This window comes from Phoxinus phoxinus, assembly GCF_949152265.1.
Source record: "Phoxinus phoxinus genome assembly, chromosome: 1".
Classification (NCBI taxonomy): Eukaryota; Metazoa; Chordata; class Actinopteri; order Cypriniformes; family Leuciscidae; genus Phoxinus; species Phoxinus phoxinus.
In genome coordinates, this window is record NC_136876.1 from 15,006,539 (window position 1) to 15,029,629 (window position 23,091).

Genomic DNA, 23,091 nt, shown 5'->3' on the forward strand with positions numbered 1-23,091 from the left:
CTACAGGAAGGCTTCTATGCATTTAAGGTGAAGATTCTTTCCAGGAACAAAACCATGAACTAATCTGAAGTGCCTAAGAGGCATTTTTGAACCATTTAAATCAGCTTGACAAACAAAACACTTCATGGGGGCAGAAAAACGGGACCTAGCTAAGCAGCCTTGCTCTGACCTCAGCAACACGAGGACTCTCTTTCACTTTGCCAACATCTATGTTGTACACAGTGGTCTGAATGAAAGTGTACATGTTGTGAAGCATAGAGTTGTAGGTGATACCAAAAACAAAGTGTGCCTTAAACAGTTCGTCAAAGGCACCAAGAGAAGAGGTTGACTTGCATGGAATGGCATGCTGATCGAGAATGATGAAGTACTGGTGAACTGATTTCCTCTGCGGTCCCACAGCCAGGAGATAGGGCTGAGCACTAGCAATGACGTTTCGAAGATGCTCCTCAATGTTTGTTCCACTCTGAGAAGACCAAGCAAATTGAAGAGAACCATCACTGATGTGTTAAATAAAAGAAACTATGATGAAAAAAACAAACCTTCTTGAAGACAACAAGATGTTTCTCTGCTTGAGAAGCAGACACCTTTCCTGGTCTCTTTCGGCCTTGGGCAGAAGGTGGGATCAGATGCAACAGCAGTAGTATAGAAGAGAGGTCAGTGTCCCAACCTGTTTAGACAGAATTAAAACAGAATTATAATGAAAACTGACATTATAGAATAAATATTAAAAACATTTATGGGAACTAAATAAATAAAATAAACTGCTAGGCCAAAAGAAAAGGTCGCTGTTTGGATTTAAATAGGCAAATGCTTAAGAGTCTATGATTGGATCATCATCGCAATGATTATGTTTCTATCATGTAATATGTTTGGGAATAGTTCTTTTAAACCATAATTGATGGAGTGTGTAGGTTTTCATTCCTTAAACAACTACGTAGGAAGACACATCATGGCTAACTATTCTATTCCAACTTTCCAACTATTCTTTCACAATTTGAACCTGATGAATGTTCACATTGTCAATCCTGGAATATGGCAATGATGTGCCTTCATAGTTGTTTAAGGAATGAAAAGCTACACACTCCATCAATTATGGTTTGAAATAACTGTTCACAAGCATATAAAATGATAGAAACATAATCACTGCAATGATGATCCAATCACAGACTCTTATGCCTGGTTCAGATTACACGATTTTTTTGTCGGTTACAATAGTCACGGTGTCAGATTACGCGATTTTGAATCCTAAAATCTTGCCGTGTCGTGGACAAGAAACATGTCAGACTACACGTTGTTTTCTGACCAGTCATCACGTGCCGTCGCAGACATTCACTCGCACATAGTATATGTCATATACACACGCACTCACTCTCACACGTATACACACACACACACACACTAGGGTGAGGGACAGTCCCGAAGTTTGAAGCTTTGTCCCGCAAGTCATAAGCAGTGTCCCGCATTTTTATTTTGTCTGCATCATTTTATTTCATCGTCCTTTTAAATTACAATTCTACAAAAAAAATGTTAATAAGAAAACACTGAACATGCGCAGCCGTTATTATTGGTTCTAGCCAGAGCGGGAAAACAAACACTGAGAAAAAAAAAAAAAAAATCTGCAATAGAAAAATGGATCTATCCGGAGCTCCCAAGAAGAAAAAGCGTCTTTGTTCGTATGATAAGGAATGGGAGAAAAAAATATACATGGTTAAAACCAGTTACAGGTGACCCTAAAAAAGGAGATTGCGGTGTAGCCACCGAAGTATCACCATCACGCATGGAAAAGGCACAGAAATATAGGCTACTGAATCCGGTAAGAACGCATTTAATCTGTCTAGTCTTTCCTAATGGAATTTATGTGTTTATTTGGAAATGTGCTTTTTAGCGATTGGATTATTATTTTCACTTAATTATTTAGATTGAATAGACCCGTGCTGTTAAAATGAGTTTAATATTATTAGTGACGTTCACAGCGCCGATCAGCGCCGTCATAGACTAACATTTTTATAAAGCCTATTAGCAATAAAGACATCTAATATAAAATCAATATTTATTCACCTATAATAATAGTAAGTTATCTCCCTCGTGTCCCGCAAAATCAGGTCTGACCTGCAACAGAGCAATATAGCCAGGTGGTCACCCTAGCACACACACACTCACTAGCACACACTCTCTCTCTCTCGCTCGCTCACTCACTCTCGTCGTGGTGGACCGGAAAAAAAATCAAACATGCTAGTCTTTTTGTCGTGAAGCATCGCAGACGCGACGTAGGTTGTCGCCCACTATGACACAGTATACGAGATGAAACGATCAAATCTTGCGTCCCGACGCCCGTTGTCGTTTACGAATCCCCACGACACCCTACGTCAAACAAATCGTGCCAAAATCGGGCTAAAATCGTGTAATCTGAACCAGGCATTAAGCATTTGCCTATTTAAATCCAAACAGCGACCTTTTTTTTTGACCAGGCAGTGTTTTAAATGAATATTACTAAAATTACCTAAGTATTAAATAATTCTTAAACATCTTACCAAAATGAACACCCTCTTCTGAGTCATCAGACGGAGATTCAGCTGCTAGCAGGAGTTCTCCAACATCACTGGTGGTTGGAAGCTTTTTGCACTGCTGAATCACTTTTTTCTTAAATGCAGTCGTCCACTTCTCCAGTAGCTTGCCTGACACTCCTTCTCCAAACATCAGAACAAAGTCTTGCTCAATCTAAGCAGGGGAATCATTATTAGACGTAAACCCTGAACAAACTCAGCAATTAAAACTCCTTAAATATTGGATTATAAAGACTTTACTTACCAAGCCTTTAACGTCTTTGAAACGTGGAAAGACTGTCAGAATATCACTTGACTGCATAGGGTCAAGAACCATGTTGCGGCGATAGTCAAATGTCAATTTCATCTTCTTCTTGACTGCGTCCTCATCAGCAGAATGGTTCATGAATGCAATTGCTTCCTTGCATTCATCCTCACTCAAGACAGTCTCCGGGGTAAACTCTGACTCCCGTCTTACAGTTGGTCCACCGGACATCCCCTCAGCAGACGATCCTTGTCCTGATGAATAAAGCATTTTAAGAGCTTCAACACTGCATAAAGAATGCTACATACAGTTCATAAAAAAAGGTAAAATAGTGTCATCTTTGTACAAATTAAGGCGAGACACTACAGGTGAACAATTTTAAAATAATAGATATTACCATGAAACTTCCTCAGTTGATTACTTACACAAGTTCATAAAAAAAATGTATTACAAGTTTTTGAAATTTGTATGTTTAATTATGCAAATTAGGCATTATCTCATTAAATATGCGCAATTTTGCATATATTTTCACGGGATAGATCTGAACATATGATAAAGCCAGGTGCAAAATTATTTTTTCATTTTGATTCCACACAAGATGCAAAAAGATGTTCAGAGGGATTTCAGGATATAATATATGCTTACATTACCTAGGAAATCAAAAAAAAAATCGATTTTCGACATATTTTTTTAATTAAAATGTCACATAAATCAGGCCAGGAATGATTTATTAACAAATCCCTCTGAACATATCTTCAGAATACTGCTAAGTGTATAACTGGAAAGTTTGGTCACATAGGCTGAGATGTGTCACTGGAGAATAAAAAAAAACTCATTTTGAGAAAAAGGCATTTAAAGATTTGTAATGTAAAAAATCATACTTTTTTAGTGGAAACAACTATTTACTGACACAATATATGATCAAAGCATTAGCAACAACAATACAAACCACCTAAATCACATCAAAACTTATAAACACAGCATTTATGGCCTTCAACTGAGCAGAAAAACAGTCAAAAACACACATCTAAATGTCAGAGCGCATGCATCTGAACCAATCAGGTTGTCAGAAATTGACATCAGCCAATGAGATTTCGCTTTTAGGTTTAAATGCCCATTGTACTTTCACGATTGGTTGCTGATTAAAAGGAAATTACCATATTTGGATCCGACAGCATTATAAAGGAGAGAGAGAGCTTTCCAGCAGTGTGTGTGATTAAAGGAAGCAGAGAGAGAGATCGCGGAGTAGCGCGTCTATTAAGAACGCCAACTTTTGTTGAATTTCAGAGAAATCTACAGACGCAAATAGACAAAGTGTAGTAAAATAAAGACCTAAATGTGTATTTTGGACTTGTTTTCACCACAAGTCTGAAAGAAGACATGTTATTGAAGACAAATAGCCCAAAATCTCAAAATTGACCAGTGAAATTTTGTTTTTGTTTTTGCCTGCCGTGTCTCGCCTTAAAATGTCACAGTTAAGGCAACTCAATAGCAACACAACTGTGATAGATGACACAATGAGCTATGAAAAAAATAAGCAAATAAGGTGATTTCTGAATTTCATTCTGTACCTTCAAATGATGCTCTTCGTTCTTTAGCCAGGCCTCTTTGTATAGTTTTGATTCTCCATGCCAAGTACCCAGTGCCACTCTCACCATCATAGTAATGCTCCTTAGAAAGAGAAAAATACATAAGAGAAAAAAGTCTTAATTCAAGAGCAAAATACACCATCTGTATTGTGTGATTATCAGCATTTAAGACATGGTAACAGAATTAAAATTCAAAAATGGTGTGATACTTACGTAGCCTTTTTTGGACAAGGGGTCACTGAGGTAAGGGAACAAAGACACAATTCCTCTGGCGTATTTTTCTTTAACCTGCCTTGGTGGTGATGTACTGTAATAATAAAAATAAATAAATAACCTTTCTTTAGCACAGGTTCAAAAAACAAGAAATCATGGAACTACATTGAGAGATCATATACACAAGATATGCAGATTACCCATTCTTTTCGGTCATGTCAGCTGCCAGGATGTTCACCATTTTCCTCCTCGTTTCATCCCCCAAAGTCTTCAATCGTTTGTATTCATTTATTATATGCTGCCCACCAGTTTTATGGACAAGAATGGATTCCACCAACTTAATAAAAAAGCATGAATATGGCATGTTAAAGTACAAAACATTACCTGAAACAAAATATGTAATAAAAAAAAGGCTATTATTTCAGATTGATGAATTTTAACAGTCTTCCCCGCCAAAAAAATGATAAATAACAACTTTGATGCCCACCTTTTTAGCTTCATCATCTAGTCTCGTTCTTTTACTTGCAGAGCTTTCTTCAATTATTACTGTATCCTGTGAGTCAGTGGAGTCAATTGATGAAGACAGGGACACATTTAACTGCACAGGAGAGGCTTGTGGAGAGGCAGATTCCAAGTCTAGTTGAATATAGGGTGGTCAAAGTCTTCATGATACTAATAAGCAAGCACTGAGAAAATTGATAAAGTAAATAAAAAATATACAAACCTGCACCATGTTTTATGGTGAGAACACCAACTGAGGAATCTTTAACTACATCCTCAAAAACATCCTCATCCACCTCAGTCCCCGATTCATCAAAAACCTTCACATTCTCGGGTACAGTTGGGACACCAAACTTTAAAAATGCTGGGAAAAAATTTATGCAAATTAATAAGAAAAGGTATAGCCATTAAGAGGTTGATCAGTTACTTGCTGGTAACTCTGAACATATATATATTATTTTTTACAAATTAATAAAAACATTTAAATTAATATAATAAAAGAATAGAGTTGCACGATTTTGGTTGCACGAATCATGATTTTTTTTCTTTTTCAAACTGATATCATGGTTCTCACATGATTTTGAATAGACAACAAAATAACATGTAATATACTAGAGACAAAATGTTAATTGATTATTTAATACAATTAAATGTTTCGTTGCTGATGAATCAGCCTTTTGAATGAATCTTTGGAATGAATGATTCAAAGACAAATACATTTTACAGTCTCTTGGCGCCACCTCGTGGCGTAATGATGTAATTGGTACAATCTTAGTTTGAAGTGTAAAAAGGTGATTTTGCTCGATTTTTAATCGCTACCATGTTTATACCAGTGTTTATATCAAGACATTAAAAATGAATCACTGAAGTACTGGGATAAACGTTTATATTTGCAACACAGAAACAAGGATTCGATGGATGCGTGTTTGAAAAGACTCGATGCATTTCATTTTTTGAATCAAGAACACGATATTTAAACGATTCACTATAAAAGTATATTTTTCTTACCAGCAGACAAAAATTCCTTCAGGCACAGCTCGGATATTTTAACAAATTTTTGGCCATCCCCAAGTTTCACCTTAACCAACATCCCTCTGTAAAAGAAGACAAAGTTTTACACAGATTACAGTGGAGACGGGTTTTGTGCCTATAACAAATAAATAAGTAAAGAAATTATGTAGCAACAGTTTGCATAGTCACCACAGTATTTTAAACTAACGTTAGGTCTTTGAATTTGAACATTGCCATTTCGACCGTCAAAATCGGGCGGCTAACGTTAATGCATTGCAGATAATTCAACGTTTAAAAATTACAATATAGGCCTACACATTTTCTGGATATAAAACTGCAACCAACAGAAATACAAATTATATAAGATCATTTACGTCATTCTGCATTTATTATTACCACACATTGTGATGAAAATATATTTCTCCAACACAACTCACCGCGAAGTTGTTCCATTCGGAGTTTGAACGTATCACATTACACAAAATTCATCAAACTACAACATAATACAGTAATATTAACACATTTATTCACATAAAATATTAAAATTATGTTTTAACGTGTTACTTAAAGGGATAGTTCACTTTGAAATTAAATGTTGGTATGTTTTAGATTACCTGAAGTGCATCCAAGATGTCGGTGTCTTTGTCTCCGCAGTAGTTTCAATTTTGATATTTTTAGGTCAAACCGTTCTTGTCTGTCAGTCATATAATGCAGGTATATAGGTAACTTACTGTCTCCAAAAGCATGCAGAGAAAAGTCCAAATTAAAAAATTCCCCATCGTAAGTGCACATTGATGGCCTCGCGCGAACTCATCCGGGAGTGTTGAGTTTTCACTTATTCCCAATTTGTAAGCCTTCTATCTTGACACACTACTCGCTTCATTGTTCAGGTCAATCAAAGGCATACGTTGAGCCGTACAGCCAATCACACGCGTTTCTGCTGAGTTTAAAAATGCAACGTCCAATCGAAGGCGGTTAGATTAGTTTCCGGGGAAGAAATCCGGTGTAAACAGATCACTTGGACGTGGTTGTGTAAAAGAGATAAAAACGGTATAAATACTGTTCGTTTTATCACACAAACCGCTTGTTTCGTGTCTTAGGCCATCAATGTGCACTTACGATGGGGAATTTTTTTATTTGGACTTTTCTCTGCATGCTATTAGAGACATCTGTGCATGCTTTTGGAGACAGTACCTATATACCTGCATTATATGACTGACAGACAAGAACGGTTTGACCTAAAAATATCAAAATTTAAACTACTGCAGAGACAAAGACACCTACATCTTGGATGCACTTCAGGTACGCTAAAACATACCAAAATTTTATTTCAAAGTGAACTATCCCTTTAAAAGAGCTTACCATTCGGTGCGATGTAGAAGAAGATGGCGACGACCACCAGGAAATTCAAGTGTGATCTGGTTAGGTTGAGGGGCGGAGGTTAACAGAGTAAAGTTAACGAGACAATTTAACTCTGATAATTTTCACCAACACTATGGGGTATCTTTCACCATTTGTTGTTAAATCATCTCCTTAAGAGTAAATGTAGTGTAACACTGATTGTTTAACACTGTCAGTTTACGAGCTCATGGTCCTCCTTCTCTCCTCCGGCCTCGGTTGCCACAGCGATTACGTTATCTTGCACCACACGTTCAGCCCGGTAACGGAGTTCAGAGGCGGGCGTTATTAGAGAGACGAGCAGAAAAAAAGCAGCTCAATCCGTGAGTTTGCAGAAGTCAGCCAGCCAGCCCTCGGTTCGGTTCGGTGTCCCTCCTGCAGCACCATGCGCGAGATTGTGCACCTGCAAGCCGGCCAGTGCGGCAACCAGATCGGAGCCAAGGTAAAATGCACAAATAAATTGCTTTGTTTGAGAACGGCCGGCTCAGATTGGACAAATGCACGCGATGCTCTCCGAGACGACTGATCCGCCTTTATCTTCCAGATTCATTCTGCCGCTTTCATCGCATTTGTTCAATCCCGATCTGAACACATTGCGAAGAGATGGGAGTTATTATTACAGTTAGACCTTATACGCACCCTTCAGGGTAGCCTAATTGATGGCAATGAGATTGAATTGTTGGATTGGTTCCACCTATCGACGATATGACCATGCTACTTAACGCTTAGCATATGGGAATAAAATATTCTACTTTGTTTTTTTAATATTTTGCAAATATATTAGGCCTACGTAATATATAGTGGGATCACTTTTAAGTCCCAGTAGTGAAATTTTAGATTTATGTTCAAATGTGTCATTTGATGCTTCATAAATATAAACGTAGTGTCATAAAAAATAATGAATAAATAATATGATTTAATGTAATATTATGAAGCATTTATGAGTCCAAACACCATTGTTGCTCATGTCCCACACCTGTGGTCTCAGTGTTGAGGCACTTAAAATTAGCTCATTCTTTTACAATATGACATTATTTCAAATGAATTAGTTTTACATTTAATTTTTTAGGTTTACATATAATTTTTTTCATCTAAATAAACCTGTCCCACACTTTTGAGTCCTTACCGCAACACTGAAAAAGACTCTTAGTATGACATTTGTTCAAAGCCAAACAAATGTCTGACAGATTGGTCCACCTCCATTCGGTCACTCACAAGTTCCAGAAAAAATAAGATAAAGATCATCTTTTCTTCTCAAGTATTTATTGTGCATCCTTACCATTCAGCTTAGTAATTGTGTATTTTGAATTACATTTAAAACATGTATTTATATCACTGTTGAATACATATATATGTGTTGCTAAAAGTCAAAACTAATGTATCAGACCTTGCTATCTGCCAGTTATCTGACAATATTTGCAAAAAAATTAATTTCCGCAGCACGTCTTTACCGCAGCATTTTTAGGTGTTGCGGTAAAGACTTTGTGTTGCGGTAGAGACCATTTCAAGGTTTATACTGTATATTATACATTGATCAGCCACAACATTTAAACCACTGATAGGTGTGGTGAATATAATTAATTAAATCCATACAGTGGCACCTGTCAAGAAGATATTAGGCAGCAACTGAACAGTCGTTTCTTGAATTTCATGAGTTGGAAGAAGAGAAAAGAGTAAGTGAAAAGATCTGAGTGACTTTGACAAGGGCCAAATGGTGATGGCAAGACAACTGCATCAGAGCATCTCTAAAACAGCAGGTCTTGTGGGGTGTTTACGGTCTGTAGTGGTTAGTACCTATACCAAAAGAGGTGCAAGGAAGGACAACTGGTGAACGGACGCCCAAGACTCACACATGCACATGGGGAGCAAAGGCTCGCCTGCCTGGTCCGATCACACAGAACAGCTTCTGTAGCTCAAAAAGTTGCTGAAAAACGTAATGCTGCCCATGATAGAAAGGTGTCAGAACACACAGTGCAGCAGTTTGCTGGTTTGCAGCAGACCGGACAAAGTGCCTATATATGATGTCCACTGTCCACCACCAAAAGTGCCTACAATGGGCATGTGAGTGTCAGAACTAGACCACTCGACCAAGAAACAGCAGCAGATGCACTATGGGAAGAAGGCAGGCCGGTGGAGGGAGTGTGATGCACAGGGCAATGTTCTGCTGGGAAACTTTGGGTCCTGGCATTCATGTGGATGTTACTTTGACACGTATCACCTAAGATTGTTGCAGACCGAGACAATGGTGTTCCCTGATGGCAGTGGCCGGTTCCAGCAGGATAATGCACCCTGCCACAATGCAAAAATTGTTCAGGAAGGGTTTGAGGGACATGACAAAGAGTTCTAGGCGCAACGACTAAAATTCAAAAACGCTTTGGCTTCAATCTGAATCCGATTGAGCATCTATGGGACGTGTTTGATGAACAAATCAGACAGTGGCAGTGAGACAGCAAAACAAAGACAGTGGAGGATAAACGAAAGAAACCAGAGGACAAAACAAAATACCGAAGGCCTCAAATTAAGTTTGTTGTTACAATAGAAATTCATACATGTATGAGTATTTGAAACAAGAAAATCATTTTGTCCCAGTCTTTTCTGCAATAACTGTATCTTTGACCAAATACCTTCTGTTTTTGTCTCAGCATTTTTCTCTACAGTAACCTATTGTTATGGTTACATTATTAACATGTGCCATTAACATTGTGTCCTTACCGATACAAACTGCCATTACCGCAGCAATGATTTATTTTTATTATTATGAATCAGATATTTGTTTTTGCAAAAATTATTTTAACACTTAATAGAGATGATTTACACATTAAAATGATCGTATTTATCATAAAAAGCAAAATGTTGTATCTATGGCATGTATGAAATCTAAGGTTAACATCAACATTTTCCACGGCATAAAGAAAATCAAATCATAAAACCCCTTTATTTTAAATTACTTTTTAATACTAGTTTTTACAAAAATGTACAAATCTTGAAAGTAATGTGAATGTATACATTTTTTATAGAAAATAAAAAAGTTTCAATTTAACGTTATTGTTATGTTGCGGTAAGGACATTTTCTAAAAAGGAGAGATGAAAACCATAAAAAAAGAAATAAATTGGAGATACTCCTTTAAAAACACAATTGTAACTCTACATAGCCTATTTGGTTTATACATGCTTGGTTTTTATATTTCTAACCAGATAAATATGAGTCTATACTCAGTTTCTTTATCTCCCTCTGTCTCTCTGCCTCCCTCTCTCTTTAGAAATATTGATCCAAATATAAAAATACAAGCGAATTCAAAATATTTACTTTCCAGTGTGTTCGAGCCCGACTGAAGAAGACGTTGTAAAGAATGTCCCGTCTGCTTTGATGTCGTTGATCTACTAGCCTCTGGTATCTGAGAGTCAACAACGAGTTTTTCGACAGTGTTGTCAAATATCTATTCCGAAGCTGTAGGGGGCGCTCTATAGAGAAACCTGCGAGCAAAAAGCGAGAATACAGCGAAGAAATTCCCAAAACTGCATAGCCCTGCTTTAAAATAAAGTGTGACCTAGTATATAATTATATAAAAATAATACTTACCTAGTATATAATTATATAAAAATACTAAAAATACGAAATACTGCAGTCATTACAGCAAAAGGAAGATAGAAAGACCAGTTGAAATTCATTCAAGTTTTCAAGTGTCTGGTCAGTCTGACCTACTGTATCTGTCTCTCTGTTTAGGTGGGAAGTATGTTCCCCGTGCCGTCTTGGTGGACCTGGAGCCTTGCACGATGGATTCAGTTCGTTCTGGACCCTTTGGACAGATATTTAGACCTGACAACTTTGTGTTTGGTAAGCATTCATCAAACACCAGCACAATGATGGAAATAACAAAAGTAGAGTATGAATTCACATCGTAATGAGTGCAATTAGTAGGTATGAATCCACACCGACAAAAACTAAATAGTCTTTTTTATTAGATGCTGGTAGGAGTTCAGATTTGACTTGGTGAATGCCTGAAAAATTTGTGTCAGAATGAACACCCCAAAGACTATAGATATACCAGGAGGAGGACAGTAGACTTCTATTAATAATGGAAGAAAGTGCAATGTGAAATATGGCAGAATAAGCCCCGCCTTCTAAATAAAAGAGCCGTTGAAGCTCCAGTTCCCTTAGAAACCTGGCGCAAGCTTAGGTCTGTTCATGTCAGTTCATTTTATTGCTGATTTGAAATAAATGTGAGTTTGGACAGCAGGTTAAGGGATTTCACGATTCCCCCATTCAAGTAGATAGGACATGGTCTCGGATGCCCAAAATAGCTGCCAGGAGTCCTGATTTTGCCGAGTTAAGATGCATTCCTGGGTCAATATATTTTGTTGATCCTGGAACCACATTCCATCCGAAAAATTAATCCTGACCATATCCCTACTCCTAAACCTAACCCAATACACATTAGTTTTCCCTAAAACCAGAGGGAAATGATAGGTGAATAACACTGATGTAGAAGCACCTAACCCTGGCTATAACCCTAAACTTGACATAAATTGTAAAATTGTCACTCAAACCTGATTGGTTGATTGGAATGTTGTCCCAGGATCAACAATGATGTTGATCCAGGGACATGTTGCACTTGATGAAATCAGGTTCTGCCCAAGAGGCGTTGCAAATGTGGTCAGAGTAAATTACTTTCCTCGAAAGGGACCGTCAATGTTCAATTCCTGTTTGAATGATTGCAGGTCAGAGTGGTGCTGGAAACATCTGCCTGGGGCCAAAGGTCACTACACAGAAGGAGCAGAGCTGGTGGACTCAGTACTGGATGTTGTTCGTAAGGAAGCAGAAAGCACCGGCTCCGGCATGGGAACCCTCCTCATCAGCAAGATCAGCAACTAGTGTTCTACTCCATCACCATCATCTCATCTTTCTCACCACAAACCTATGCTCTCCAGAACAATGAATGGGTTTTTATTCACTATCCATGAACTATACAGCCCTACCAGTGACATTGAGGAATTGTGTGGTTTGGTTTTGTGTTTCTGAGAGTTATGAATGCAACAACGCAAGTCATTTTTAACTGTGAAGCCTTTTAGATTCCATAACGATGAAACTATTGTCCATGTAAATCTGAATAAAGGCAAATTGCTTTTTTTTTGTTTTTTTTCTAACGTCACAGAGGTTTACATGAATGTCTAATGTACATCAGTGGTCCTCAACTAGGGGGGCAGTATGACTTAAACGATTAAAAATAAAACAAAATAAGCTTTAAAATCAGCTTAAAACATCTAAAAATCAAGATGGAAATCATGTTTTTTTTTATTTTCATTCGTTCCCTCAACAACTGTCATTTTAATGGTTCCCATGGTCTAGTAACTTGGATATGAGTGAATTTAAAAGTGTAATTTGTAGACCTGAAAAAGTCATGGAACTTGGTTAATTAGTAGTAAAAAACCTAAACTCTGAAAAACATTTAAGTAGTTATTTAAACTATGAAATTAATTAATTTATCTTTTAAATACATTGCCACTCCCCATTTTTGTGAAGATTTTTTTTTTTTTCATTTCATTGGAATCAATGGTTTAAAGGAAAACATTTAACATTCATGGAATCTTTCCATTCAACAAAAAGTTAATTGTAGTGAAAACAGGTTCTTTAGATTATTAAAGTTCCTTCACATTAAGAAAAAAAAATGGTTCTTTTAAAAGGTTTTTTGGGGAACCAAAACATTTTCTTCTATGGCATAACTGTGATAAACCCCTTTTGTAACCGGTATTTTTAAAAGTGTACAGCCTTGAAGTTAAAAAGGTTGAGGACCACTGATTTACATGAACAGAGTTTCCTGATATTATCATTCAAATGTATATATATATTTTTTTTTTTTTTTTGCCATTTGAAATGAAAATGCAAATGAAATCAAAAGCAAAAGACTGAAAATCTTATCAACCACTAGAGAGCAGTGTTCCTGAAAACAACCTACTGAACAGGTCTTTCTTAGATCTAGTCTACGTAATAAATCTTGCTTTGTTCTTGGCAAGCAAATCTGAGACCCAGCCTTAAGCAATGCTGTCTAATTGCAATACGTTTCCTAGAAAGACACTCCTCCATGCACACCCAGATATTATTGTACAAGTGTCAGCAATCATATGACATTTATGTAATGTAATAAAACCTCAAAGTAGCCTACACCTTTCCAGCTACAAATTCAGAGACCTGTACTAAATATCTTTGAGAGGCCTTGTTATCCACCTTATTTTTCGAAAGAGGAATTAAGTTATTTCCTGTGAATGTGAATCTGATATGATTTATTAGCCACTATAGGTAACTATCAAGAGGATTTATAGAAATAACAACGATATGCACTACAAACCAATGTGTTTATGATAATGATAATAAATGAAAATACTATGATGATCGCAAATACCAGTTTGCAACATCATGCAGTGTAATGGACTGTTTACGTACAGCTCAATCACTGACACCGGAAACCTTGCACATTCAAGTTAAAATTGGCTGTTGATAAAACATTTAATTCCGGTTCTGGCTTCCGATGCATCAATACAGCATTACAACAGCCACAACATTATATCACGGCACTGCTCCCGTTGAGAATCAGGACTATATATTCAGCAGAAGAATAACACTAAAATGAATTAGCTCAATTAACACGTTTTATTGAAAATGTGTGTGGTGTCCTCAATATTCTTAATATGGAGAAACAGCAAAGCCACCCGATGCCATTCTGAATTGTAAATATAGTAACTCCGCTGAGTGCCTAACTGCCACATTTATTTTTCCAATATAGTATAACCTCTCATGTCTTTTTGTTTCAATATAAACTGCACAACTTCTTAAATTCTAAAAAGCTGAAAGGCATTCATGTTAAATAGAATGCATGAAATATTTGAGTGTAAACATTCATGCTATCATAAAAAGAATCAAAAACGATTCTAAGTAGAATTCATTGTTGCACTGATCAAATTTCCGGACAATTAATATTATTTAAAAATATATAGATACAGAAATGTAACTGAGGTAAAATCAAGACAAATGAAATAATTTCTGAAATGATCAAAGTGGTTTCAACAAACCAGATATGAGAGTAAAGACAACCAATATCGTGAGCAAATGGATCTCAATAAATATTTAAAGGTGTAGTGTGTAAAATCTAGTGTCATAACCCCCCAGCTTCTATTATTCAGTCAAACAGATAGTCCCGCCTCCAAACTCACACCATTGGCTGAGCTGATGCCGTTTAGTCTGGCCAAAGACTTTAGATATGTAAAGACGGTGCACTTGTATTCCTGTGACTAGGAGAGAGTGAAACACGCAATATGGCGGAATAAGTCCCGCCTTCTAAATAAAATGAGCCAATCGGTAAAGAAACAGTCAGTGTTCTGAGTTTTGAACATTTATGCCTCCACATGCGCATTGGCTGGTCCAGCCAGAAAAATGCAAGTTTTTTTTTCATGATTTGAGTGTTTAGAAACAATTTATAAGATCAGATTTCATTGGTGATGTCAAATATGAATGTTAATCGTAAGCTTGGTGAACAGCTTTGGAGAATTTGATGTTTCCCCTTTCAATGAGATTGCATTAAATAGATGCCCAAGATGCGTTTCAAAGATGGCCGGCAAGTGAAATGACTTGCCTTAAAGAGACTTTTGGTCTGGCCCTTTTTCTGAATGCAAAAACAAACAGAACGTACTTCTGATTTGTGCCACTAGGAGTGGAAAAATGACAAACTTCACCTTTAAACATATCTTAACATTACATACAGTACAAATATCAGCATTTGTATGTGTAAAGGAATTAAAACAACACAAAATATTTTTTTTTCAGAGAAAAGCTACCAGTCTAAAATAAGAAAATCAATGCTAGAGAACAGCACATGCAAATCTGTACTGTGAAATATGTTTCCTTTTGGAGAGAGTAGTTTTCCTTCAAGTTTCTTCCAAGTAGTCAGACTCGCTTTGTTTAGCCAAAACATATGGCCAGGTTTGTGCCTTCAGAAACAGTGCCTAGTTAATGTTCATCCATTTAACCATTTTGGAGTTGATTCACCATCATCATGTGCTGCTGGTTAGTTATAAACCAGTGTGTCAAATCAGTCTCTCCTCCTTGGGTAGTTTGAGGGCGTCTGGCGTCTCTACGCTACGGGTTCCCGTTTGCTCCTCTGTGCTGGGGCGATACGTCCCCTCCGTCTGTCTCTTCTTCTTTACCACGCAGAACAGGAACACCAGAATCGCTGTCAAAATAGCCACCAGTCCCAGGACCACAGTTGGTACAACAATGGCCACAATATTAGGGCCCTGGACAAAGAAAAGTAGGAATGTTAGTCATCCAAACGGAAGTAGTACTACAGGACGCTGCACTGCATTAAGCACTGACTTATCGAGATATCGTGGCATTAACTACATTTACGTGCAATATGACACTTATTGTTGTACTTATTTGCTCCCTCGTTTGATTGAACTACAATTAAAAAGGGAGCGAATTATAATATCGTACGCACAATTTATTTAAAACAAGGGAACGAAATGCGTTGACATATTCGTAAATCGTGGGAACAATTTGTTAATTTTTCTGCATGTCATGTGGAGGGCTCCGTAGTCTTCAAAGGGAGCCAATTCTGAATTTTGGCCAATTCTGCTTCTCATTGAGCAAATGAAGAGAACACTCTCCAACAGTTAATCAGATACTTATATGAGAAATCATTTTGACAGTTGATGTCCTTCAGGCTATAAAGAGGGGAAAGAAACCTCAAGGAATCTCTACTTACTGGGCTGGGAGTTGTACTGGGCATTGTGCTGTTTTCTCCTGCAAATAGAAAACATTACAATGAGATGACAATTAATTGTACAGATTATGAATAACTATGACTTTTGAACTCATCCTAGCTAGGGCTGGCTGACAAATCACAACATGGTTTCTCAGTGACAGTGTTGCAGCTCAAAGTAGCGCGTGTTTTCTTTGCGGTTCTTTAATATTTAATCTGAGGTGTGTTTCAGGATCATTTCAAGTCACATCACTATGACATGCACCACTGTCACACTATAGTTTGTTAACAATAAGGGGGAAAAAAGCAAAGATATGAGGACGAGAACTAAATATTAATAACAGAGGAACTTGAGTGTTGTTTTTTTTTCATGTTAAATGGTGTGAACTGTGATATGTGTGCTCTGTGATGATGTAATCTCACAATTTAAATGATGTACAGCAACATTATGAAAGCCAGCACCCAACATTCAGCACATGTTCAGAGAGCTGGACATCTGGACACAAAATTTGATAATATAAAAATATAGCTAAAGTTAAGAGGCGGGGATTTAGAGCTTATTGTGTGATTCTATATTAATACACATCTGAGCAGTAGCTGCCTTCGCTAGGTTTCACTTGAAACGGGCCTCGGCTTGCGCTCGAGAAACCCCCGACCCCCACGATTGCGCAGCACACACACAAAACAGTGTCAGAAATTAAAGGTGAACTATGCAGGTTTTTTACCTGAACCGAACAGCTTCGGAGTCATTGGAACGGTTATATTACTTTTTTTCGGGTTGAGTGGTGGTCGTCTCGCACCCCCCTATCGTATGTGAGCGGGAAAAACATCCTTGCTACTTTGTGCCGGCGGGCCGCCGGCCGCAGCGTCAGGAAGTATCGAGTGATATCAGGTGTCGTGATCTAACGAATTGCTTTACGGCAAAAAAATCTGCTAAAATTCTGTCATTATTGCGCTCCCTCATGCTGTTCGAACTCAAAAGAAGAAGACGTTGTAAAGATTGTCCCGTCTGCTTTGATGTCGTTGATCTACTAGCCTCTGGTATCTGAGAGTCACCAACGTGTTTTTCGACAGTGTTGTCAAATATCTATTCCGAAGCTGTAGGAGGAGCTCTATAGAGAAACCTGCGAGCAAAAAGCGAGAATACAGCGAAGAAATTCCCGAAACTGCATAGCCCTGCTTTAACGAGGGCTTGGGGCAAAAATGCCACCAAATTTAATAACAATGCAATCAAAAAAACAAGATATGGTGCAATTTTTTAAATAAATCTTAATCCTATCGCACTCCTAAAAGTTGACAAAATACACTTTTAGCATATATACATGTTTAAAATTTACAGTTTCTTCTGGGAAAACTGACAAAAAATATTTAATGACTCATCTTGCACATACAAAATTTTGACTAGAGTGACAATGTCCCTCCCCCTAATGCCACAGAATAGGCAATAAGCTATGAATGGTTACTATAAACTAATAAAACATAGGGATGAGCCTTTAAACACGTCCCCTTTCCGGTTTCAATACGTCTACACAGGAAAGAAAACGGCATGCGTCAAGAGATTACATGGTCTTTGAATATTTTGTGTGGTACTGTATGACGTCATATTCAGTGTATATGCATTGATAATTTTGCTGTTGACATAACATTTTGAATATTCAACATGAATATCTGTTATTTGGCCATTAGCTTTTCTAAGTACTGTGTCTAATGTGGCGATCCATACAATGGTAATTTGCTGTTAGTAAGTTAAATTAATTTCTGTGAATTATAATTCAAATTCAGTTATTCTTTTTCCATCATCCACTCAGTAACGTTTAGAAAAGTCTGTATGTAATGTTTCATTGGTAAACGTTTTAGTATAAAATCTATGCCACCAAACATTGCTGTTTATAACTATCCACTGTTAAATAGTTGTAAATAAGATGATTTTTTTGCTGTACCACCAATCCCTATATTGGTAAGCTCGATCACAGCCTCAGTGTATAAATTAGGCCTACCTTATACTTTATCATAGTTGTCTCCTTGTTGAAGAACCAGCAACGTATCAAACGGTGCCCCATAATTTACCTCAATTCTCTAAGCAAAAACAAATCCCTCAAATAACAAAAAACTCAAATAATCTCAAAATTTGGCAACTTTGTAAAATCTCACATTTGTGATTGTTGCACTTTGACAAACCATAGTGTGCTTTTGAAGGTCAGAGAACAAGTAATGGTACAAAAACTATTGACTTGATTGAAAATAAATGTTACACTTGCAAAGTGGTGATTTAGGGCACGTTTACACAACAGCAATGCTAAAAATCTAAAAGTTCTTCCTTTATGTTTTTCACGCACAGACGACAACGTTGTCAAAACGATCCCTGTTCACACAGATCCGCAAAAACGGCTAAAACCGCTGTATTATTCATGCCAGGCCTGTAGATGGCGATGCCACTTTGTAAAGAAACACTACGCTATAGACTGAAGACGTAATTATGCATGCATGACATCATTTCCACAAATCTGCGTTTTTGTAGTTTACACTGAGACGATAACAGTATCATTTAAAAAAACTTGCACTTTGAAACCGGTTTTCAATAGTTTGCATTTTCAAGCCCACAAAACTTTGTTGTTGTGTAAATGAACAACCAAAATGAATAAAACGTTTTTAGCTGAAAATGGTGTTGTGTAAACGCCGGTCCCTAAAAATAATGTTTAAATGCTATGAAGGCACAAACACGCATAGAAGAAAGAGAGAGAGTGGGAGAATAGGCCTACATATGAGAAAGCTAAAATGTTAATCATTTACGAGAGTAAATAATCCCTCAAGGACAAAGATAACTTTAAAAAAGGGAAGGAACTTGTTGCAGGACTAATTATGAAGCACATGAATGCAGTTTAAATATGTAGTGGGATAATTTTGATTAAATGTTTTCTTTAAAAGAGTGGCAAAGGACGTTTTTTAGGAAGATGGAAACTTTTGTTAATTCTTTAATTAGTTTAACTTAGGCCCCGTTTACACGATGGGAAAACGCAGATATTTCTCTGCGTTTTGGCCTGTCATTTACACGAAAACAACGTTTTTATCCCAGAAAACTATTATTTCTAAAAACTCCGGCCAAAGTGGAGATTTCTGAAAACGCCGGTTATATGTTGTTGTGTCAACTGGGAGAAACGGGGTTTTAGGTTCTCTCTTGTCGATTCTCAGGATTCTGGCTTGCGTGGCTTTATCCTTCTCCCTACACTGCCGCCCATAGGTTTGGCATAGTTATGATGGCACTCGACGGCATATTTATGCGGGTTGTGTGCACGATGTTATTATTGAAAACGGATGGGGAGAAATATTCGTTTCTCTAAATACCCGGCTATGTGTAAATGTGGCCTTAGTTGAGTTTGTCCCAGTGTTTGTTTTGAAAGAATGTGCTTATGTTGCAATAAAGAAATGATGTAACATGTTCAGGAAAGGGTATTTTAAAAAATATCAAGGAAACTGAGATGAGCAGAACATGTACATCCCCATTCCTAGCTCAAGCACACCCGGAGCAACTAATGAAGCCCTTGATTAGTGGCATCAGGTGTGCTTGAGACAACACCTGTTTTGCAGATTTGTGCTGTTGTGAGAGATTATATTCAGGGGGTTAAATAGTTTTGAGACTGCGGAAGTCATTAAGGCCACATTTACACATAGCCGGGTATTTAGAGAAACGAATATTTCCCCCCCCTCCGTTTTCAAGTTTATATATGTTGTCGTGTCAACTGAGAAACGGGGTTTTAGGTTCTCTCTTGTCGATTCTGAGGATTCTGATTGGCTTGCAGGGCTTTATCCTTCTCCCTACACTGCCGCCCATAGGTTTGGCTTAGTTATGGTGGCGCTCGACGGCGTATTTATCTGGTATTTATGCGGGTTGTGTGCACGATGTTATTTTTGAAAACGGAGGGGGGGAAATATTCGTTTCTCTAAATACCCGGCTATGTGTAAATGTGGCCTAAAAGTTGCATTGTCAGTTGAATTTGGGGAAACCACTCAAAATATTAGTTGTGTTGACCTATTTTAATTACTTTTGTTCGATTTGTTCATTGCAAACAGCAGAAAGTCTGTATATTTTTGCCAATTAACCTGATTTGCAAAGGGGGTTGAATAATTTTGATTACAACTGTATGTATGAATCTCAAAAAAAAAAAAAAGTATCCCCAAAATTAGATAAAAAAAAAAAAAAAAAAAAAAAAATACATGCAGCCTATTTTGAAGCATTGTGACATTATTGTTGACAATTAAGCACAATTCTGTACCAAATTCTCAATTTTTAAATCAGCATCAAAGTATGTAACAAATACTACAATAATGCATTTAAATAATATATAACATTTTCACAATAAAGTAATGATAACTAGATATGTTGTATTACACAGTGAATAAGTAGTTTGTGGGGGATGTCATAAAAATTTCACAATACAGAAAATAGTAATGACCCTAAAAATTATTTCATTTTCTATATGGAAAATATAATTTATTGTGATTTTGGGGGTAAAATGTGATCTGGGCGGATTTTATGATACTCATAGTTTATGATTACACGGTTCTCATACCTTTTTGTTTATAATATATCTTAATGGGTACAATTGTATGACCTCAACAATACCTTAGATGTTTCTGCAGAAAACTGACATGCTTGAGCTTGTTTCTGGGGCACTTCAGGCAATCTAGTACTAACTTAGTACAAGTTAGAGGAGTGTTACTCGGCTCGTGTTCAGATTAATCTGACGCAACTCAATTGAGCCGTTTAAACGCAGTCAGAGCTTCAACAGTGATTAATAATCCGGATACTCTCAAAGTTCAGTTTCGGACATGACTGCAGAGGTGGAGCGAGTGACTCACCCTGGGCCGAAACATTCCTGAGAAGCAGCAGCATAAAACTCCCTGCCAGAAGTCCAACCTGCCGTATCATCTCCGGGATGGAGTCAATCTGCACCCCTACCCCCGTCCAGAAGGAGGCTGACGCTCCGGCTAGGGTGGAGCGGAGGTGATCAATAAATCATGTCCGAGATCAAAGAATAAAAAAATCTAGCGAGCTGCAAAAGAAGAGTAGAAACGTATGTTAGGATCTGAAGTCGGTTTGCAGATTTGATCATTCCTATGGTTTAAAACAGTGAGTTTCTCCATAGATGCAAATAAATAACCTTAATTTGTAAGAGTGCAGAAAGGAAATATTTGTTTTATAAGAATTTAGCTCACTAATCTTTTTGGCTATGATCTCCTAAATAAAAAAAAATAAAAAAAATCCAAATGCACTGATTCATTCCAGTATGCCTTATTTTTTCTTATCTGTGCAAACTTGGATTTTAAACAAGGTCACCATGTGTAAATTCTGTTCTGGTAAAAAATAGATCAACATTTACTAATACATTATTAAAATCAAATGTTATATTTGTTAACATTAGCCTAACTAATGCACTGTGAAGAAACATGAACAGCTGTATATTTTTTTTCTTAACTAACGTTAACGTTATCAAAGATTAACAAATACAGTAACACATTGGTTAGTTAATACATTAACTAATGTTAACAAATGAGACCTTATTGTAAAGTGTTACCATACAAGTTAGGCTATTTAAGAGTGTCCAGATGTATTGAATGTGTTTAATACTTAACAGCTGACTCCTGGCAGGTACTTATTTTCATTTCTGTTCATAAGGTAACGTTAACCTTTATCTAGTTCACGACATGAACATTCCCGTCCACCTTATTTGTGTTGCTAAGGAAACATTCATCCATTCGATACGACACATAAACAAACTCATAACGTTACCTGTGTGTCCACCTTCATAATCCACGATGTTTCCTGACGAGTTTTTCTGAATGTATGTGGACTATATGTCCCGCAGGTCGCTTCCGCCTCTCACCTTACCCGGTCAAATTAAGGATTTAAACCGAAACTAGCTCGTCACTCCGGCGTCCTGCGCATAATAAAACATTGTCCTTCGGGATCCTGTCCTGCTTTCAATGGTGGTCTTGTATTTACTAGAGTGTTGAGTGAAAGCTCGAGCTGGGTTCGTCTTCTTCCTAAATTCTCATCGCTGATCACATGGTTCAGTGTCGTGTTACAACACCTGAATCCAGCAGCCACTACCTGTGGCGCGAGACAGGCGCGCTATTGTGCGCCGAGATCCACCTGCGCACTAGAGCGATGCGCGCGCTCGCGTCCTCCCTCGGTAACGGCTTTACTGACGCACGTCATCAGCACTGTTTCGATCCTTGCGCCCTTTACTAATTTGAATTTTTTTACGGATATTAAACAGTTTCCATCTGTACTCTGAACCCGACTGATTTTTTTCTTCAACGTAAGCTATTTTTATTTTTAGCTTTCATTTATTACCCAACCTAACCTAAATAACAAATAAGAGAAAATAAATTAAATAACACAAACTAGCCCTCTCACACACACACACACACACACGTTATCAATAATACAGTCGGTTTAAAATGTTCTCTCAGTGTTGCGACCTCCAGTGGTAGCGAATGAACTTTTAATCTCATAAGAAAGAAATTCTTGACATACCACACTTCTGTTAATCCTTTCCCCCTTTTAGGAAAACGATTAACCACTTCGTGTCTGTTGTTTCGTTGATGGCACACAGAAAATCACAGAAAAAAAGGAAATTAGCATAAAACTCACTCATGGTAAAAAGTACGACAACAACTACAACACAAATATAGCCTACTACAGTATAGCAGTAATAATGATACATTATCATAATAATACATCTGCAGGCATAAAATGCAGAATGTGTTTCACAAGTTCAAAAACAATACCTCAACATCCAATAATCATTCTGATA

At 37.3% G+C, this 23,091-nt stretch overlaps 3 protein-coding genes across 3 annotated transcripts; 1 reads left to right on the forward strand and 2 right to left on the reverse strand.

Moving 5' to 3' along the window:
* LOC307006850 (uncharacterized protein) lies at window positions 1–8,212 on the reverse strand. Its single transcript, XM_079628296.1, has 11 exons — window positions 7,485–8,212; window positions 6,120–6,205; window positions 5,335–5,475; window positions 5,098–5,246; window positions 4,811–4,947; window positions 4,611–4,704; window positions 4,380–4,479; window positions 2,809–3,062; window positions 2,532–2,718; window positions 540–667; window positions 1–463 (listed from the first exon to the last, which is right to left on the reverse strand). The coding sequence occupies exons 2-11, from the start codon at window positions 6,199–6,201 to the stop codon at window positions 146–148; spliced, it is 1,590 nt and encodes a 529-aa protein (XP_079484422.1). The 5' UTR covers window positions 6,202–6,205; window positions 7,485–8,212; the 3' UTR covers window positions 1–145.
* On the forward strand, window positions 7,906–12,589 carry tubb4bl (tubulin, beta 4B class IVb-like; the record flags this gene model as incomplete). The annotated part of the gene is made up of 4 exons (XM_079634199.1): window positions 7,906–7,962; window positions 9,305–9,404; window positions 11,245–11,355; window positions 12,240–12,589. The coding sequence occupies 4 exons, from the start codon at window positions 7,906–7,908 to the stop codon at window positions 12,455–12,457; spliced, it is 486 nt and encodes a 161-aa protein (XP_079490325.1). The 3' UTR covers window positions 12,458–12,589.
* A 74-nt stretch (window positions 12,590–12,663) lies between these two features.
* On the reverse strand, window positions 12,664–22,763 carry crb3a (crumbs homolog 3a). Its single transcript, XM_079628320.1, has 4 exons — window positions 22,062–22,763; window positions 21,131–21,324; window positions 16,277–16,314; window positions 12,664–15,806 (listed from the first exon to the last, which is right to left on the reverse strand). The coding sequence occupies exons 2-4, from the start codon at window positions 21,198–21,200 to the stop codon at window positions 15,597–15,599; spliced, it is 318 nt and encodes a 105-aa protein (XP_079484446.1). The 5' UTR covers window positions 21,201–21,324; window positions 22,062–22,763; the 3' UTR covers window positions 12,664–15,596.
* Window positions 22,764–23,091: the final 328 nt, after the last annotated feature.

Excerpts from the sequence above, each read along its gene's own strand:
- LOC307006850 (XM_079628296.1), bottom strand. The coding sequence starts at position 6,201 with ATGTTGGTTAAGGTGAAACTTGGGGATGGCCAAAAATTTGTTAAAATA. Across the intron at positions 4,480-4,610 it reads CCTTGTCCAAAAAAGGCTAC|GAGCATTACTATGATGGTGA; the intron begins GTAAGTATCACA and ends TCTCTTTCTAAG. Across the intron at positions 464-539 it reads ATCTTGTTGTCTTCAAGAAG|AGTGGAACAAACATTGAGGA; the intron begins GTTTGTTTTTTT and ends TGGTCTTCTCAG.
- crb3a (XM_079628320.1), bottom strand. The coding sequence starts at position 21,200 with ATGATACGGCAGGTTGGACTTCTGGCAGGGAGTTTTATGCTGCTGCTT. Across the intron at positions 16,315-21,130 it reads CAGGAATGTTTCGGCCCAGG|GAGAAAACAGCACAATGCCC; the intron begins GTGAGTCACTCG and ends TTCTATTTGCAG. Across the intron at positions 15,807-16,276 it reads CCAGTACAACTCCCAGCCCA|GGCCCTAATATTGTGGCCAT; the intron begins GTAAGTAGAGAT and ends TTCTTTGTCCAG.